The sequence below is a fragment of the Emydura macquarii genome, unplaced genomic scaffold, assembly GCF_026122565.2.
Source record: "Emydura macquarii macquarii isolate MOO-44397 ecotype Brisbane River unplaced genomic scaffold, CSIRO-AGI_Emac_v2 contig_306, whole genome shotgun sequence".
Taxonomy (NCBI): domain Eukaryota; kingdom Metazoa; phylum Chordata; order Testudines; family Chelidae; genus Emydura; species Emydura macquarii.
In genome coordinates this window covers 9,810,133-9,830,698 of record NW_027130443.1, presented here as the reverse complement: position 1 = coordinate 9,830,698, position 20,566 = coordinate 9,810,133, and the positions used below count along the sequence as shown (strand labels likewise).

Genomic DNA, 20,566 nt, shown 5'->3' with positions numbered 1-20,566 from the left:
CGCACCCATCTCCCATCCCTCGATGACAAGCGCTACTTCTTGGGTCTGCACTGTCACTGAAACACACCCCACAAACTCTTCTCTCGCAGGAAAGGCAGACTCTGAAGTCAGCCTTCAAATGAATCTACCGTGAGGGAGCCTGAAGGAGCGAGACTCTGATTACTGCTGCCATTACTTCCCCCACCTGGGGAAAGCCATGCAGCCTTCCCATAGGAGTGCAAGTCCAGGGGAGCGCCCCCTCCTCTGCCTGGCTGGGATCTCTACTGTTTCCACACAGCTCCCCCATTTTGCTCGGCTGCTGCACTGGGGTGCTCCCCAGGGGCCAGTCTACATTAACCCTTTCCTTCCTCCAATGTCTGCTGTTACCTCTGGGCTGGACACTGGAGGGAAGCAAACCCCAGGGTAACCCCCTCACCCCCATATGCCCCAGCTGGTGGGAGCACATCCCAGCTGCCCCCCATATGCCCCAGCTGGAGGGAAGGCTCCCCCACCCACCCTCTCTGCTCCCTCTTTGTCCTGCCCCACCCTACTAGCGACCCACCCCAGGGCCCTCTCCCCAGCTGGTCAGTCTCCCCCTCCCTCCCTAGGAGGGGCACTAGGCACCTCCCTCCCTCTTTCCTTTCCCATAGTCCTCCACCGTCCCACAATGCCCAGCGGCCCCACGCCCCGGTTCCTGAACGCGCGTCCAGCTCCCTCCTCCCTTCCTTCCTGCTCGGCCAACCAAACTTGCACCCTGCTCCCTCTGCGGGCCCCGCCCCGGGCCGTTACTAGCCCCGCCCCTCGGGGCCAAGAAGGCCGCCCCATTGGTCGCGGCCGCAGTCAGTCAGGCCTTGTTTTCAGAGGCAGCGGGGTAGGTTGTGCGCGCTTGTCGCTCTCTCTCTCTCTCTCGGCGGCGGGGCTGAGGGGGGGAAGGAGGGAGCGGGCGGCACAGCCGGGCGGGCGGAGGGGAGAGCGCGGTGCCAGCTAGGCCCGGCAGGCGGGGGCGGAGGGCTCTGGGCTCCGGGGCGGGGTGGGGTCCCGGGCTGAGGGAGCCGGGCCGGGCCGGGGTCCCGGGCTGAGGAGGCCGGGCCGGGCTGGGCCGGGGGTCCCGGCGGCGGTGGCGGCGGAGCCATGACTCTGGAGTCCATGATGGCCTGTTGCCTGAGTGACGAGGTGAAGGAGTCGAAGCGCATCAACGCCGAGATCGAGAAGCAGCTGCGGAGGGACAAGCGCGACGCGCGCCGAGAGCTCAAGCTGCTGCTGCTGGGTGAGGAGCCCCCCCGCGCCGAGCATCCCCCTCACAGCCGGCAGCCGCCCGGCCCGCCCCCTCGGTGCCTCCCCCACACCCCCGCTCTGAATCTCTTCCTCCCTCTGTGCCCCCTGTGCCCCCTCACCCAGCGCCCACCCCGCTCTGGATCCTTCCTTCCCAGCGCCCCCCCCGCTCAGGATCCTTCCTTCCCAGCGCCCACCCCGCTCTGGATCCCCTCCTCTTCTCCCATCCAGCGCCCACCCCGCTCTGGATCCCCTCCTCTTCTCCCATCCAGCGCCCACCCCGCTCTGGATCCCCTCCTCTTCTCCCATCCAGCGCCCACCCCGCTCTGGATCCCTTCTCCCGAGTCCCCACCCTGAGCCTGGCTTTCCTTCCCCACCTCGATTGTTGTACCTTCTTCCCCAGGGATTATTGATGCGAGCCCATCCCTCATGGCTAAATGGGCAGTCCTCTGCCTAGGTTAAAACAGGGACTCGGAGCACCCGTCCCATGCTTAAAAACTATGTGCATTTTATGGTCGGCTTTTATTTGTTGTTACTCACAATCATTTTGTTTGTTAGGCTAGTGCCTAAGGCCCAGCAAAGAATGGGGTCCCTTTGTGGTAGGCGCTACACTACCACACAGTAGTAGCCATCCTTCCTGTCCCCATCTTCGAACACGCACATTAACCTCAAGTGACTCTTTGGAGGCACCTGTGGGCTGGTCGCAGCCTCCCAACTCAGCACACCTTTTCATACTTCTTAGAGCTGACAATCGTCAGACACTTTGCTGTTGTCCAAAATGTAACTTGTGAGGGAAAAACAGCGTGGGCAATTTAAAAAGAAAGGCATGGTAACGTCTAAACAATTCCTTCTTCTTTCCAGATTTGGAGTAATTTTAATGTTGAATCTGGGGGCTGATTGTTTTGTTTTCTTCCATAGTGGATATTGTGTTAAAATTGCTTTTGACATAAGCATAAACCACAAAATTGAAATTACTCTTAAAGTCTTGAAACAATCATCTTGGCGAACACTTTAATAAGGGAACTGGACCTACTGGCCTTATTTGTGTATGAGAATTTTCAGTACTCAAACTGTTGTCGTTATATATAGTTGGTGAACTTCTGGGTCTCTTATTAACATCTCTTTTTAAAGGAATCCTCTCCACCTAGTCTGGTGGCCTGTATGGTCTTCTCCCTCCTTTGTTAAATGGGGGAATTTATCCAGCTGTAGTTCCCAAGGTCCCTGGGAACTTCTCTTATCCTTCCTCCTCCAGCAGGGCACAGAGTTATCTAAACCAACCTACAAGGAGGGAGGCCTAGCAGAGATAAAGATAAGACAAACTGAATCTGAAGTCAAGGGGAGTAATAAGACTGGAGGAAGATTGGCACAGGAAAGGAAAATGGTCAGAACTAATTCCAGAAGTGGGTCTCCCCGCATTAAGATAAGGATATACTTGTTCAGATACTACACTGGTTGGGTGAGAGTGTCATTTAAGTATCTAGAGAATATTATTTGTCTGTGTTCATATTTCTATCAGCATACTAAGGTTTCTCATAGTACCTCTAAGATGCCTAGTGGCTAGGGAATCTGTTCTTCTACATGAGTTTCTGAGAGCTGCCATCATAAGTGTTCAAAAAGTAATAATTTCAAACTTTAATGTTAGCAGCAAATGTTATGCTGGGGAGCAGATATCCCATAAGCTACTCTTAAACCCAAGGCCTGTGAAACCCCTAAGCTATTGCTGATGTTTCATACATTCTGTTATGAGTCTTGTTCATCTATTGTATCTGTGATTTCAAATTGAAATGGGAAGCAGGTCTGATTAAATAAGGCTGTTAATTTGGGATCTGTACTGAACTGGCGTGCCAATAAGAGATGTTTGAAGATATAAATTGGCACAGTTCCAATTCTACATGTGGAATATGTCTGCATCAGTTTTCACAAGCTAAACAAGGTTAGAATCAGATCTGGCCAGGAGTGACTGAACAGAAATATCTAGGCTGCAGTATAGTGGTTTTAGTGATTAAGTAAATGGTGTACTTTCTTCCTAGCCATTAATAGTGCAGTATCCCAGCAGTGTGTTAAAAGATGCTAGTGTTGGAGGTGCTGCTGTCCAGATGAAATGTAAAACCACTTGTCAATTTTCTTAAGGCCTACTCTGTACTAGGAAACTTTCCTCCCCCTGAATCTAATTGGCTTAAAAAACCAGTTAATCTGAAGCAGTTTTAAAACTGGTTGTACCATGGTTAGACTAGGCTCCAGGAGGTCTGAACCATTCTTTAACTAAACTGGTTTGAAAACTGGTTAATTTAAAAAAAAAAAAAAAAAAAAAAAAGCTCAAGCTTCCTGGACCCTGGCCTACAACTGGCTCCAACTTGTTCTGAAATCAATTCAGCTAAACTTTTAAAAAAAAAAACTAGTTAGGATTTGGAGGGGAAACTTCCATAGTTTAGACAAAGCCTAAGAATAAGAGTGTTATCCCTAATAATTGCATTCTGCCTCCTTATATTCCCTTGGCACTTTCAACAGGATATAGTTCTTTTCAGTGCCTCTTAAACTGTTACGTAATATTGTGCACTTTTAAACAACAGTCACATTAGTCCTGTGGCTTTAGTTTCAGCGGTGGGTGAAGTGAATCTCCTGTGTGTGGTTCATAAAATCATTGGGAATCCTTGAGTATATAAAGTGCCCCATAAATGTAGGAGATCATATTAGTGAGAGAGATGCTTAAGAATTTTGTGGGAGGGCAGGATATGTTTTAAGAGAGAACATTAACAGTAGAGTATCAATAAAGTAAGGAAAGCAGAATTTCTCCCACACCGCCCCACTGTCCAGTGTGATGACAGTTGGTTTATATTGAAGTCTGAACCAGTAATATTGAGTGAAATATAGACATGCTGTTATAAATAGTGCTATTTCAGTGCTTCAGTTACTGCCCACTGGTACTGAGCATACATCAATCTTTTTAATGAAGAAAATAAGGTTATTTTTCTTGTGCAAAGTTACTTTGGTCCCAGAATAATTTGAAGGTAAGCAATGGATGCCATTGACCCAACATGAGTTCATTTTCAAAGGCATTTTTCATATACTTGTGGTCGTCAGCAACACTTATTATAAACTGTGTGGCTTTTATGGATTGACTGAAGGAATGGTGAGCTCAGATTATTCCCTTATCTCACCATTGTCATATAAAGAAGGTTATTGTGTTCTTATGAAGACAGAAGACTATCCTCACTGGTGTTTTCAGTGTTCCATAACAGTGCTGGCGTGCATATTGTTGAGGGACCAAAGACAAACAAGATGCACGTATTTAAAAATGGAAGGACAGGGACTGTGCGTTTGTTCTTTTATGAGTGCTAGAGTAAGTGAACCTAAGAAGTTAGTGCCCTGGTGCTGAAGTTTGTTTTACAGTTGCATCATCAAAGTACTTTTGAGACACCTCTCTTTTGGTTATTGTGGTAAAAGCACGAGGAAGTGTTTCTCACCACAGTGAACTCAACCGCAAAAGATTTCACTTTCTGATTTTTGTGGTGTAGCTTTCTAGAGGAGACCAAGATCGTTAGTGGCAGTTACAACATTATTTTAATGTTCAGTAAACTGAGACATTAAACATTCTGCGAGGCTCTTTAGCTTCTGTACTTGCCCTTCCTGGTTTGATGCATGTTTTTCCTGTTTGGATGTTTGTTTATTGCTCTGCTGTACAGACATAGGGACTTCAGAATCTACTCAGAAGAAGTACTTATGTGCATTATGATAAATGAGCCTCTGTCTTAATAGGTAGAACCTCCTGATTTCTAATTGGAGAGCTGATGGTTCACGTTGCTAAAGCCAGGGATTTTCCATAGTTTGTATCCCTGAACCTGGAGAGTTGAAGGATTTGTCACCTTGCTAATATCTCTCAAGATGAACATGCATCTGTGTTCATTATCCTGGTAATCTAGTAATACATGGGCCAATCAATATAATCAGCAAAGGTCTATACTGAGGTAGCTTTCTGTTAAATGCACGTCATTTGCAAGTCTAGGAAAACTTCCATAAGAGTATGCTGTAGAATGAATTTACCTATTTCTGGAGAATGGACAGTGTAGATTTGGGCTATTGCTATGTGAAGGAATTAGCTGCAGACTGTGTAAGGTGGCTATGGGGGGACAGTCTGTGGAAGGCATATAGAGCCAATCCTTAGCTGATCAGTAGTCACATGAATGAATACATACAGTAGAGGCCACTGGAGAAAACCCATTATCCTGATGCTGCTTGGGTCTTGATTGTGACAGGGCTGTGGGGGAACTTTTATTTGCCTGTCTTTTCTTCCTCACACTTACCCTGCAGGATAAGAAAGTTCTCATTTTGTTCCTTTTCAGCACCTTACTTTCATCACTGGGCTGTCACCTGTTGCAGCTTATGTCTTCCTAAGCCCCTATTGGCAGGAATGTTGACCTGCCCACATGACTGCAATTTATGGAATGCAGGCTTTAAAAGAGGGATGTGCGAAACATCCAACCAGTGCAAATCTACCTTGCCCTCACAACAGGTGTACAAGCAGTGTAGTGAGGAAGGCTTGTACCATGTGTTGAGTAGTGTGTTGTCTGCATTTTACTTTGTCCAAGCAGCACTTGTGGCTCAGTTTTTTGGGATGTAGAGCACATTCGTGCCATCCCTTTTCTTTTACTGGAAATGTTGGCCTTTAGAGCTTGGCTCTATTGAAGCAACACTCACTTGAAATCTAATTGGTTTTAAAGTCTACAGTTTCAGGTATTGCACCTACCGCAGAGTCTGCAGATTTTCCTAGATTTTAAAATATTTATCTTCACTGCTGCTGTGAAAGAGTAACTTTTTCTAAAGCTTTAGCAGTCAAAATTAACGTCACCTATCTTCTTGATACCCAGTTGTGTCCCTCCTACTTTACCTGTTAAATGATGGCTTTGTCCATTTCAGCAGTGATCGAGAGAGGTGGTTGGTTCTGATGTTTGCTGCAACTCAAAAGGGTCTGGACTCTATTTACTAATTCCTACAGTTTGGCCTGCTGGTCTGTTTTGTTTAAAACTTTACTCTGCAGCAGAGAGTTGAGATGTTGTTTCCTTGTCCCCTTCACAAGTTTTTTTCTGAAGATAGCAATTCTCAGTCAGTGATCACAGATTAATCGAAAAAGGATTACCACTGGAACTGTTCCTAGGGTACAGTGAATCGAGATGGCGCTTTGGGGGGCCCCGCGCTTTGTGCCAGGACCGGTCAGGAGGCGGCGTGCTGGCACCAGGCGGGAGGCGGGCGGCTGCCACCAGGGTTCCGGCTTTGTGCTGGGACGATTTGCCCCAGGCCCTGCACCACCCTAGGGGTTTTTCTGGTTATCACTTCACCCAATTATTTTAAAAAAAAATTCAGTATCATGCAGTCGTTTCAGGCCACTCAGAAGAAAAATGTGTGGTGCAGGTTGGTGTTTTTAAATCCTTGTCTTCCTTTCAGAGCTGCTCTTTCTAGGATATCCAGTTCATATCCGGTAAGAGCGAACCTAGTTTGTGTAGGGAAACAGTGATTGTACTAAAATAATGAGAATTCTGTTGGTGCTTTCATGATCTAACAGCCTCCTTCACCACCCATTGACATCCCTGTTGTATAACTTACTGATTTAGGAATATATTAGGGACTTGTGCCCGGGGGTTCGTTCTTTTTAGCTGGAGCTGTGATTATAGCATCAAACTGAATTGTATGGGAATAGGCCAGGTGTGATGAATGGGAGCATTTTGATGCAGCATGTGTAGGAGTGGCTGTAATGTGACATTTGGAGTGAGTACCAGAATTGCTTTAAAGCTTGTCAAAAGGAACAGCTGCTCTTTCCATCATGGTCACTTAGGCTTAAGGTTGGCATAGGATGGACCCACCAGGACCACCATCTAGACTTCCAAAAAGTAATGGTTAATGGAGTAGAATCTTCTTGGTTACAGTAATAGGTGCAGTGAAGTAGGATGTAGTAACAGCTTCACTCCCTGTGTACCAAACCTAATTTGTGATCTCTGTTGACCATTTCCCTTTGTTTGGTCTCTTCATTTGCAGGCACTGGGGAAAGTGGGAAGAGTACATTTATCAAACAGATGAGGATAATTCATGGCTCGGGCTACTCTGAAGAGGACAAAAGGGGCTTCACCAAGCTGGTGTACCAAAACATCTTCACTGCCATGCAGTCCATGATCAGGGCAATGGAGACTCTGAAGATCCTATACAAATACGAACAGAATAAGGTGAGCCACAATGCACAGCTCCATTGAGCCGTCTCATCACTTGATGTATTTGCTTCACCAATTCATGTGGTTTTTTTTCTGAGGGTGTTTTTAGGGAGTGGGAGACTCCTTGCCCTGTATTTGTGCTGCCTTTTGCGCTATATCTTCTTCCTGTTCAAACTCTTCCTGGTAATTGGCACCATTTGGCAGTTGTATCCTTCCAATGCTTCTGTGGTACTATGCCACTCTGTGGTTTTGTTAATAGGGGTGTCAATAGGGAGTATAACAATTTTCATTCACCTAGACAGGTGTGTTCTCCATTTGAGCAAGGCCATTGAGGACTGCTTTGTGGACTGGCCCACATAAAGATTTCTAGGGTAGGAGACTGATCTGCAGCCACCTCACAAAGACCAAAAGGTTTTGAGTGTGCCAGGCCTTCCTCTGTATGACAGGTTTCACAGTTTCACAGTGCCTTAGCCTGAAGCTGTGTAAAGGAGCTCTTTGTATGGCCCACAAGATGTCACTATTAAAGTGACACCTACTAACAGCTATAGATGGACGTCTGTCAATTTCCCTTTTGTTAACCTTTTTTTAAGGATTTGTAACTCAACACAAAAAGTTAGACCAGGTAAATTGTATGTTGCTGTATTTTAACTTTTTTAATGTCCACAATGGGTCTGGGTGTTCTAAGGTATTAGTAATTGGATGTGACACCTTTCTTCTTTAGAGCATTGGTCCAAATTGAGGCCCTAGTCCGTATGGACTTGAAGATTGAATGCAAAGGGAAAAAGAATTGAAGGGCTCAGATGAGTTCTTAATGCTCAGGTATCCACATCACAGCTGCCTCTAATTGGCCCTCTTGTTAGCGTTCTCAACAGAAGTGCCAAGGATTGAATGGTTCTTGAAGGCTGGACTCCCCTTTGGCCTTTAGAGAGAGTCTCTGGCTCAATTTTGAGGCATGGGCATGGTATGAGGCTGCTTGCATTACCCACCTTTTCTCTGGGGTGTGGTTAAAGGACTCCAGGGCAGTGTTCCCCAAACTTTTTAAATCGTGCCCCCCTCTTATCCCTAATGTAATCTGCCCACACCCCTCTGGGAGCTAGGGGCAGAGCAGCGCTTCCTCCCTGTCTCCCCCCTCCTCCCGTTGTCTGGCTCATGCCCCGCCATGCCCCCCGAATATTCCTAGGGGGGTGCACTCCTGAGTTTGGGGACCACTGCTCTAGGGGCTGTAATCTGTCGCCTTCCACTAACAATGTACATAGGAAAGCAAACTAGATTCAATTCCCCCTTTGAAGAAAAGGATAGTCTGAGTGAGCAGAAATTGCTTCTCTTTGCAGGCCCTAAGAGTCTTCCGGATGCAGTATTGGCATGTGTGGTAGTTCTGTTAATACAACAGGCTGTAGTGGTGACTTCAGTCCTGCTGCACTTCGTGGTGTCATTTCATTCCGATGATCTTTTTTCCCCCTCCGTGAAACAAAAGGTCTTGATTATAGTGGCCTACAGTAATGTCTCCCACACTCCTAGAAGTGCAGTCTAAAATATTTTAAAGCCTTAAAATGAAATCCCAGTAATAAAACTGACTGCACTGCCCAAAAGTCAGGTAGTCTGGGACTGCAAACTCTCAGATCTGTGTTTGGGTATTGGTGTTTCTAAACAGTGGATGACTCTGCTCTAGCACAACTTAATAACTTAAGTTCAGCGATTCTGTTGCCGTTTCTGTTTAAATAATTTCTATGAAGGATGAAGTAATGCTTCCAGGGGCTTTTACAGTTGTAACTGCTACTGAGAATATAAAATTGATGTTTTTCCTTTTAACCTGATGGAGATCTAAGTATAAAATGAGTTGATGATTTTTAGATGTGTAGTATGCCCATTACTGTCCTGTTCTGGCGCAACAGCTTGACCAGCATCCAGGAGGTTGCATTCCTGGAGCCCTTGGTAAGAGGATCTAGGTTTAATGTATGCTCACTTGTCTTTCACCCTTCTATCCTCAGGCTAATGCACTGCTGATTCGGGAAGTGGACGTAGAAAAAGTCACAACCTTTGAGCAGCCATATGTAAGTGCAATTAAGACATTGTGGAATGACCCTGGAATCCAAGAGTGTTATGACAGGAGGCGAGAATATCAGCTCTCCGACTCAGCTAAATAGTAAGTACATAAACACTCTGATGCTCTGCAGGATATCAGGCCTAAAGAAAAGCTTGCAAACCATAGCTGATATCTACAGATGCCTGAATATGGTTATCACACTGGAAACTTACTCTGCTGTCTTTCTTTTAGTTTCTGTAGATTATCCTCTTTCCTCCCATTACTTCACCCCATGGTATGGGTATATCTATCTGCTAATGAGTTAGTCTAATGGGGTAGTCTAGGAAGCGTGGGGGTGTGGTTCTGGCTTTGAACTATAAGCATATGCCTCCCTGCCTTTTCAGTAACCTTCCTCTGACTGATTCCAAACACCTGTTGTCACCACGCTTATTTGATACTGGTTTTGTGGCTTCTATTGTTACACACAAAGAACTCGGAGGTGCAGGGGGAAGAATGGGACAAGTTTTAGTTCTGGATTGTCTGGAAGATTCATACACTCTTCTAGTGGCACCCAGGCCATCTCTGTGCCCTGTCCCTGGTCCCTACACAGCAGAAATGCCACTTTCCTGTTGACTTAGCTTTGTGCAGCCATGGGTTGAGGTGGATCAGGATTTGACATTTGGAGCTGTTGTTGCAGAATGTCTGAGCACATAGAGACTCTGGAAAATGGCATTGCATTGGGTCATATGGATTTTTATAACCAGAAGGGGTAGACGGTTCATTTTAAACAAAACTGAATTCTGCAGTAAACATTGGAAATGCCAAAATCCATCCTATATCAAGGACTTTCCTCAGCACCAATTTCCAGAGACCTAGGGGTTGGTAATTGTCTCCTAAATGTGTTACCTCCATGCTTCTCATTTGGTGTAATGAGTGTGAGAACAGCTGCTTGTATCTGCTGCTTTGCATGTGGCCTCTTCTCTTCCTTTGACTGAAATAAAATTGAGTGTTTTGGCTGTAACTTTTAAGTGTGACACATGGCAGTTACTATGTCAGAAGGGATTCTGGGGTATTGCTGTCTATTGATGATAGGAGACAGTTGTAGAAATGGACTATAGGCCTAATAGGTTTCTCCACATGTACATCTCCTTGGGATTTAATTAAAGATTGTTCCCTGAAGTATGTTTGTCTTCCAATACTTGGTCCTGTCCCATTTTAAATTACCCAAGTGATACTGCTAGCAGTCAAATTTCTTTTGGTCTCCTTAAGGTGGTTTTTTGGAGGGAAGTAGGGAGGGAGGGACCTGCAGTGGGAGTGTGTTTAAATCCCAATATGTGTGTGGGGGAGAGAAATCCTGTGGCTGTAGTGTGTTCAAACCCCCATGAGTGTGAGCTACAGTCTAAGGTGTGTTTTTTTTTTTTTTTTTTTTTTTTTTTTTTTTTTTTCTTTTCCTTCATATGCTTCTCACAGCTACCTTAGTGACGTGGATCGTATTGCAACCCCAGGATATCTACCAACCCAGCAGGACGTGCTACGAGTTAGAGTTCCTACAACCGGAATTATAGAATATCCCTTTGACCTAGAGAATATTATCTTCAGGTACTGAAGCTGTAGCCCATGCTATACTTGTTCTCTCAAGTGGAACTGAATTGGGGAGGGCTACTCTTGGCTTTTAAACTACTGATCAAGAGTATTCATATTCTTAGTTAGGGAGGACTTAAGCGTGTGTTTGTGGGTGGCGGTGATGGTGGGGAATATTGTGTGTGGTCCCTAAACATAGTATGATTTTTAAGTTGATTAAGGGAGTCTGAGTGAGAGGAGTCGAAACCAATGGCTTCTGGGAATTGAGGCATTTGTTGGACAAATGGCATGGTTTGATGCTAGACCTGCTGATTCTATCCAGAGAGCTTGAAGTGGATATACAGCAGGAATTGTTTCTCTTCCTATGATGCATTAACATGCTGGCATCTGATGAGACATAACAGCTCACTAGCCCATTGGACAAACTGTTGGTAGCTTAATCCACCAAAGGAAAAAGTAAGCCCTCTTCTGGCAACACTGGCTGAAATGTAACCCCTTGCAAGAAGTTCTTCTGTCTTCATACAGTTACATACTTTGATCCATGTATCTTTATCCCTGATGAGAGATCCTGCTTTCTCTGCACTAAGGCTTTTCTATGTATGTTCTCCAGTGTGTGTCTTCCAAAGGTGCTCTCCCATGAATAGCTTGTGCCATCAAAATTTGACCCACTTCTGCATCGTGTGTGTCTCTGTAGGGTTAACTGTGCCTGTATACAATCTCCAAATAGGCAATACATACAGAGGCATGATAATATGTTTGCTACTTTGCAATAGGCATTCTCCTTTATTCTATCTAGATACTTACCTGGTTCCTGCTGTCACAGCATCCGATGTTATAGGAGGGGAAGAGTGAACAAGTGGTAGAAAAGGGGACTGGAAGCCAGGACTTGGGGTTCAGTTCTGAGCTTTGCTGCACCCTGAGCAAGTCAATTTCTCGGATTTGTTTTCTCCACTTGTGAAATGGGGATAGGAATTATTTAAGGTGTAGGGACTGGACTGACTTGGCTTTGTTTTATAACATTTTTTGGAGATCCCTGGATAAAAGGTGCAGCAGAAGTGAGATGCAGGTATAATATAGTGGGTCAAATTACTGACCTAATATCCTGCTGGCTTTTCTTAGGCATGTGGTGTGAATGTGTGGTTGACTTGGTTTTATGCTTTGCCTGTAGATTAGCGCAACCCAATTCACCATGATGTCTTGGGGAAAGCCCAATAGCCAAAGGAAGTACTTAACCTCAAACTTTCTCTCTCACAATCAGAAGTTTTAATATGAAGCCTTAATATAAAAATGTAAATAGCTTTAGCATTTGGTAGAACAGGATTTGAATGGATTTGCTGTCAGTTTCTTTTTCAGTTCCCATAGTTCAGAGTGATGGGTGAGCCTGGTTCCAGAAGTTCTGCTCAGTAAACTAGGCCAGAATGCAAACAGGAATGAGGATGCTGAATTTTGGAGGCTGCTCATATTTGCTATCAGTCTCCTAGGGTAAAAAATAGATCAAACATGGAAGTGTAACAGGAAGTTCCATGGTTGTGGTCTGAGTGCAACTGCTCTTACAGTGACATTTGTCCTCTATCCTGATGCCAGTTTCACATGTGGAGATAGTTTTCTCTCACTCATATCCTAGTGCGTTGGGTGCAGGCATAGAAGCTCTTATTGATCTTTGAGAGGTTATTGCTTTGATAGATTGTATGTCTTTCTCTTCCTTAGAATGGTGGATGTTGGGGGTCAGAGGTCAGAACGAAGGAAGTGGATCCATTGCTTTGAAAATGTGACCTCCATCATGTTTTTAGTAGCTCTTAGTGAATATGACCAAGTTCTAGTGGAGTCTGATAATGAGGTAAGCCTGAACAGGAGTAGGCCCTAATGATAAGGGGAAAGTGGGGAGGGTCTTTCTGATTTTCTTGGAGGTTGGTACTGAAATACTTGGTGCCAAGAGAACTGGAACTTGAATTAGCAATGGTTATTTTTTACCTTTAGCTTTTCCCACTACAAAGAGAGAACCTGGGGTTAAATAGGTCAGGACACCTGGAAACGGAAAGGGCACAAGATAATGTGAAATGCACAGTGCACTCAGATTATACAGAAATATTCTGATATCTGTGTGTTCCACACCCTAGATTTTTCTGGGTCCCTGATGAAAAGCCCTCAAGATCTTGCATGTGTGCCTTTTTTTCCTCCCATGTTAAATTCCCCACCCTAGAGTTGTATCATGGCTACCATCTTGCCAAATAATAGCTAGTCGTCTTGTGAACAATCGTTCTAGTGCCTTGACTGGAAGAGCTGTTAAGCAGCAGCAGGCACTCCGTCTCATGAGCCAACACCTGTCTTGGCTGGGAACAAGTCATCATGACCAGAAGTTGATCCCAGATTTCCTACATGACAATGAAACACATAAAATGACTTGGGCCAATAAGAAAGCTCATTGACTCGCAAGTAGTTAGAACCAGCCAAATTAAATTTAAATCAGTCACAGATATTGCACTTGTTATCCACGTACCTGCTCCACTGGACCAAAACTTAAATGGGACATAGGTGTTCCGAACAGGACATCTGAGATATCTGAGATGATGTGGATTAGTTCATGTGCGTAAGATCAGAGATGGCCAGGTTTTCACTGATGAGGATTTGTGGTGTGTTGATGTGGTTTGTTTCTTGCATCAGAACCGGATGGAAGAGAGTAAAGCCCTTTTTCGGACCATTATCACTTACCCCTGGTTCCAGAATTCTTCTGTCATCCTCTTCCTTAACAAGAAAGACCTGTTGGAAGACAAGATCCTGTACTCCCACCTTGTTGACTATTTCCCAGAGTTTGATGGTAAGTGGATTTTAAAGAGGATCTTTCACACTAGAATAAACTTACTAAATAAGGAAGGAGAGAGCAACAAAAAACATACTTCACCTGTGAGTTTTTTTTGTTTTGTTTTTTTAGTTTAGATATTTACATTCATATGTGAGGCGGGCTTTTGTTTGCTGCTTTCTTCTGTTTGATTTACAGTGACATCATGGTATAAAAATGAATATATTACAGATTCAGCACTGAATTTGTTGTAGGATTGAGTGGAGTTAGGAGGAGACAAACCCTTCAATGGGTAGAAATACCTTTTAATAAAGAGCAAAAGTGGCGAGTAAATGTGAATATTTTAATCTTCATATAACCTGTGGATTCTGACTGAAAAAACAGATGCAGACTTCTCGTAGATGAACAGTTGAAGAAGCTGCCAAAAATCAGCAGAAACGCTGCTTCCCCTAGATCTGTGCAGGGAGCTGTGATTATTTTGATTTCAGAGTATTAATTTCCATACATAAAATATACACAATTATAGACCTGCAAGAATGTAATGGTAGAAGAGATGGAAGACACCAATTAGACCATCAAACTCCTCCTTTTACGAGTGCAGGATGCAGTCCCTTCACAGGCCATAATTTACGGACTGGTCAAATCATCCAAGTCTTTTTGATGTTGGTGTTGAAAAGTTTCGGGCAGGGTAAAATCCCTGTCAATCTGCCATTTCCAACTTTGGACCAAAAATACCTACATGATGCAGGGAGGGAGGGTCCCATTTGAGGTTAAATGCTTCAGCATACACGGAGTTTCTTATAACCTCTGATCTGCAGCTCAGTGTGTTCATATAAGCATCTCCCACTATATTGGATGATGCTAAATCTATATGGGATTGAAGGTATAAGGAGAACAGGGGAGAATAAAGTCAGACAAGCTCTTTTCTAAGCCCTCCCCCCAACTCTTAGCCCTTTTGAGGCAGCTGAAAACTGCTGACAGGATAAAGGAAGAGCAGCCTTTTTGTTGTTGTTGGCCACAGTTCTCTGGCAGCAGTTGGAGAAATCCCCTTCCCCCTGAAGAATTTTCTATCTGTTCTGTCCTCCAGGCAAGCTGCTTGCCTCATTATGGACTTGTAACAAAACAGCTCCTAATTAGTCTTCCTTCCAGCCCTGGAGTCTCCTGCCCCCTGGTGTCAGGAAGTACAGACAACTCTGAAGTCTTTACTTTTGGTAAATGTGAGAGGTTCCCATGCTATCTGGAGACAATTGGTGGTCCATGGTGAACTGATTGGTCCCATGGTGCTGGCTTCTGATCTTCAGCTGTTAAATCACATGACAGGATAGCAGAAACATACATTAAATGCTTTCCTAATATGATTTTTCCATATAATCAATTGTTGTAATTGCCAAGGGATGTTGTGTGATTGCGAATGGGAGGGGGTGGCTGAGACTTTCTCAATGTGTGGTCTGTGCAATGGAAGGAATATGAGAACACCAAGCGCTTCGAATAGAGCATCATCAGGTGTCTGGCGAAGGAGCCACTGTTGGCATACAGTGAACACTGACTACAGCTGCAGTTTGGAGCTCTATAAGCTGGCTGATCAGAGAGGAAATGCTACAGTTTAATGTCTTGGGGGGTTTCTTGATTGGAATCTGATTTTGTTATGCATGGAGAAATAATGGGAACTAGATCTTGTGCTTCAAGGCATGAGATGATTACTACAGGGGTCAGGAAGAAATCTACACCCCTCAAGATCAACATTATTTCACAATTGACTAGGTATGTTATAAGGGGGGAGATTCAGGTACATCATGTATTTGCCACTTCAGTGTACTGATCCAGATGGACTATTCTTTTGGCTGGTTACGTCAAATGCTATGTTTCATTGAGCACTGAGTTTAAAGCAGCACCTCTGAGCCTGTCAGAACTTGGCATTCTGAAGCTTTAAAAGCACCTAGTAGGTCTGATCAGTTAGTATTCGGCATAAGGTGTTCCAGATGCCATGACTGAGAAGCAACAAGGGGGCTAAATTTCTTCTTCTCCCTTTTGCTCACATAACCTCCCACCCTTAGAAGGGGAGGGGAAAAAACCAAGCTAGCAATTCTGGAGTTTCAAACCAGGTAATGGACTGTGTGGAGTGCTGTTCACTATTGTCTTTGTTTGCTGCAGGCCCACAGAGAGATGCTCAGGCAGCCCGGGAGTTCATCCTCAAGATGTTTGTGGATTTAAACCCAGACAGCGACAAAATCATCTACTCTCACTTCACATGTGCCACAGACACGGAAAACATCCGTTTCGTCTTTGCTGCAGTCAAGGATACCATCCTACAGCTCAACCTGAAGGAGTACAACCTGGTCTGACCTGCTCTGCCTCTTGCCCCCTCGGAGGCCTCCTTCTGAAGAAAAGACAAAAAAAGAAAAATTTAAAAATTACAGGAAAAAATCTTAATTTTTAATGATGTAATGATTGCAAATTGTCTGATCTGTGGAGTGGCGAATTTGCTCAGTGTTATCCTGGAGTCTCATGTCTCTGTCCACAGAGTAGTTGATTTCATATTTTTAACGAATTGCTTTTATTTCACAGTTAACGGGGGGATACACCTCACTCTTCGGCACCTTGTTCACCTCTTAATTTTTGCCTACAGCCAAGGCAGCCTAATCTTGGGCTTAATTTTGTTGCTTAGCCGCTTTTATTTTCCTTTTCATTCCCGTGGTTATATATAGAGATCTATAACTTTTCCGGCCAAGATTGTGAATTCACTGGACTGTGGGAGTGTGGAATGCTACTGGTCCCTTCGCCTTTGCCATAGGGTGCCTCTGGTGTAATCGTTAATCCTGCTTGCTTTTTGTTCCCACCCTTCCCTCCCCAAGGACACACCCCATCGTTCACTGTGATGAAATGTTGGGGAGGAACAATTGCTCTCCATCTATAGCAAAAAACCCACTACAAAAAAGCCATCACTTTTCCATTCTTTGTACGGTTTAGTCTGGGTTACTTTTTTTTCTTATCAATTATAAAAGGTATGGAGACTGTGATTTTTTTTTTTAAATTATTGATGTTCTATACATAGTTTGCTACATATTGCTGTATTTTGTTCATGGACTATAAATGATGGGAGCTCTTGGAGCAATAGCTGCTGAGCCTGGGGAGAAGTGCCTGACTGTATTAATATTATTTTTAAAAGTAGGCTCAATTTATGGAAAGAAACTCTCACTCTGAGTGGAGTGTAAGGCATCAAGTGAGTGACTTCTCTATGCTGCGAAGATCAGAAGCTCACTGAGTAATTCTGTGGCATTCAAACACCAAATTTTGCTGGATTGAAGATTGGAGGTGTCACATGCTACACTCTGGTTCTCTCGCATGCTGTGAACAGCAAGGAAGTCCTCATCACATTTTGTGCCAGCTGTGCGCATTTGTAAGAATGCTTCAGTTTTGCCCCGCTCACAGATTGCGTAGAAAGGACCAGAGTTGGGTGACACGGACTCGTGGGTGTGGGTAGGATTCTTATTGCTTGAAAGATTGTGAAAAGTTTTAGGAGGAGTTGGGTTGTTCTATTATTGTTTTCCTGTCCGTTCACTCCCGAAGACAGGTGCTGCTGTGGTTTTTCTTTAGAGGAGCAGGGATTCTCTTTGGAGCACTTGCACAGATATTTGCTCCAGAGGTGCAGGGTCCCTGATAATTGAGAGTACAGCAGTCACTTTTGGAATGTGTTGCTGAAGTGAGAATCCTCTCGTGGGATGGACAGCAGGCTAGTACAGGGGAAGGCAACTGAGTTCATTGATGCAGGAGTAACTCAGAATGGAGATTGTTTTGGATTCTAGGTGCCAAATTGAATTCCACTGAACAGGAGGGTTTGAAGCCCTCAGTCTCATTTTATAGGCTTCCAGAAGCCCGGGTGGGTGAGCAAATGTACCAAAGCTCTGCTGCCTCTTGTACCTGCCTAGAAGAAGACTGCAATGACGAGGCAAGTAGTGAGTAAAGCACAGTGGAATCTGTCCCACCTTTGGACGTATGTGAAATATGGACAACACTAACAGTTCTATTACAATTCCAAAGAGTAGCATTGGGTCCAAAAATTCTCTGGATAAACCAGACACCCCTTTGGTTGCTTATAGACTGCTGATGGTAGCTTAAGGCTAACGAAGGCCCTGATCTCCCAAGATGCACTGTTGAAAGGGGTGTCCAATATTTTGTTCTCATTTGTAGATTGAGCACTACATCGGTGTTTTGCACAAAATGTAATGAAATCTAACTGCCCAGATGCCTTTGACGTCTAACACTAAATCTGGAGTTCACACTACTTTCCGGTAGTTCTGTTTTAGGCCTCCCTACTGTTTTCCAGAATAAGAGAGGGAAGTCTCTGCTGTATTTCACAGAGCACTACAGAAGAAAGAAAGCTCTTGGAGATGCCTGGCCTTATCGGAGAGCTGGTATTGGAGTAATAACCTTGGGACCAACAAGTAGAGAGCCCGGGTCTGGCTGAGAGTCCAAGCTGAGAGTAGGGTAGCAGCTGCTTGTAGAATAACCACATTCCTGATCCTGCCTAATGTTTAGGAGAAACAAGGGAGGAATTCTCTCAGATGCCAGACAGCTTTGCACCAATGTTACCGTGTTTTGTCTTTATGCCAAAATGATCCTTTTTGTCAAGTGTTCTATGAAGAGGATTTTATAATTGTCTTAGGTCTATTCTAAATGCCATTCTTGAGCCTATAATGTGCCAGTTCTTCTGCTTCTCTGATCTTGTAAATGGTTTGCACTGCATCCAATTGCCGGCAGTGGACCTGGGCTAAGTGATTCAGATTCTTGGAACGAGTGTCCCAGAGATTCCTTTCCACAGTTAATGATGGTGGCACTTACCACTTGAATCTGAGCTGGTGCTGGTATTATCCCTCTACCTTCCAAGAGAAGAGATGTTGATCTGGCACAGAAGGAAGGCTCTTGCGTCATCCTTTGCGTGGAGCACAGTGAATTTGTCTAGCTGTGATGAATTCTGGAAGGATTTTGAGCTTTGGTAAAGATTTGAGCACAAGCTGTTTACCCTCCTGGTGAGCTGCTTTGCAAAGCTATTGGCCTCATCACTAGTTGGGAATGAGGAAAATTGGGGTGGGGATATCGTGTGTCAGGGCTGTCCCACAACATGTTTCTGAAATCTCTTCTGGTCTAGTGAAGGAAGTAGTCAGCGTTGCGCACAGAATCCAGAGGTGTCTGTGGGCTGTAGCGTAGAAGAGAAGGCAATTCTTGCAGAACCAGCTCTGCTTCTCCACATCTCTGGGGGTGGGGACCCACAACAAATGCCTGCTCTAGTGAAAGTGCCAAATTGAGAACCAGACTTGCCTATATCATCCTCTTCGGTGATGGGGCCGGTCAGGATTTCCCATGTGCCAGAGCAAGGGATAGCAGCTCAGGACAGAAGTCTGTTGAGATTCACGTGTAAGAATCCTGGATCTTAGGCTGAGGAAACAGCCTCTTGGCTAAGCTCAATCCATAGTGCACTTTTTTTTTTTTTTTTTGGTCCTTCTGAAGAAACAGGCCTACTCTGAGCCATCCTCAACTTTACAATGGAGAGACCCATGGGGGGAGGGAGGCGGGGAGAAGATCGTCTCGATTTCCTTGCATTGGCATCCCATTTCCTTGCATCATTCCAAAAGGATCAGTCAAATGGTGAGCAACTGCCCCTCCCTGTTCCAGCGTGTTGGATAGCTCCAGCCCTGCCTGTTTCCCTTTCTCCTGGAATCGGATTCTTCCGTCTGTTGTTGTTGCTTCCTAGTGATGTTGGCATTGCCTTCAGCTATGGGTTTTTTCCCCACGTGTTTTATTACTTGGTAATTTTTTTAAAATGTGCTTTTTGGAGTGTGCTGACCATCGTATTGTACTATACAGAACCAGGTTGTTAGAGTCCAGCAGAGGTAAAGTCTGTAATGCAGCACCCAGTTTTAAAAGTATGGTTTGTGCCAATGCCCCTTCTTTAGTAGTGCCAGAGACTCTTTACAAGTGCCAATGTGGTGGAAATTATTTGGTTATACTTGTATATTATAGGATCCTGATTTAAGACAATTTAAACATTATCCTATTTAAAAAGATACTATATAAAATGCTGTTTTTAAACCTTGTCATTTGAAATGCATGTATTGTTGTGCGTGTGGGGGTGGAGGTGGGGGGCAGGGAGGGATAGGGGCAGGGACAAGGAGTTTCTGAATAAACTGCCCAGGGCCAGGGTCCACCCAGGCTCTTTTCCAGTCTAGGAGTGTGACCATTTCTTGGAACGGTCCTACTCTGACTCTTGGGCACGGACCCTTATTACAGAAATACCTGATGGAAATTGATTTTCATATCTTTCTCCTGAAATAAATTCTCTGTTTGAAATTGGAATAAATTTTGTTCCTAAAATCTGTTCTGGTGATGTGGTGTTTGTTTGCTACTCTCCCCCCCACACCCCCAGCTGGCCAAATAACTTCACCAGCAAGTAGGGGTGCCTCATACGGGTGAAGGAGCCTCTCGACCGTTTTGACCTTCTGTAGCATCTTTTATCTGTGGGAGATGTCGTTAGCCCCATGGTGCAGCTGGGGACTCAGGCAAGAAGTAAAGTGACTGCAGAAGGCTTTGGAAATGGGAATAGAACCAGTGACCTCCTAACTCTCTCTTCTGCCTGAACTGTGAAGCCATCCCTTCTCTAAGGAGAGGAAGGAGGGAGTTGCCTGAGTTTCTGGCTTTTAGTAATCTCCAGTAAGGGCTGGT

General features: G+C 44.7%; 1 protein-coding gene across 1 annotated transcript; it reads left to right on the top strand.

Moving 5' to 3' along the window:
• The first annotated feature begins 861 nt into the window (after positions 1-861).
• GNA11 (G protein subunit alpha 11) lies at positions 862-20,218 on the top strand. The gene is made up of 7 exons (XM_067558658.1): positions 862-1,246; positions 7,279-7,463; positions 9,437-9,591; positions 10,942-11,070; positions 12,760-12,889; positions 13,714-13,867; positions 16,001-20,218. The coding sequence occupies exons 1-7, from the start codon at positions 1,111-1,113 to the stop codon at positions 16,189-16,191; spliced, it is 1,080 nt and encodes a 359-aa protein (XP_067414759.1). The 5' UTR covers positions 862-1,110; the 3' UTR covers positions 16,192-20,218.
• Positions 20,219-20,566: the final 348 nt, after the last annotated feature.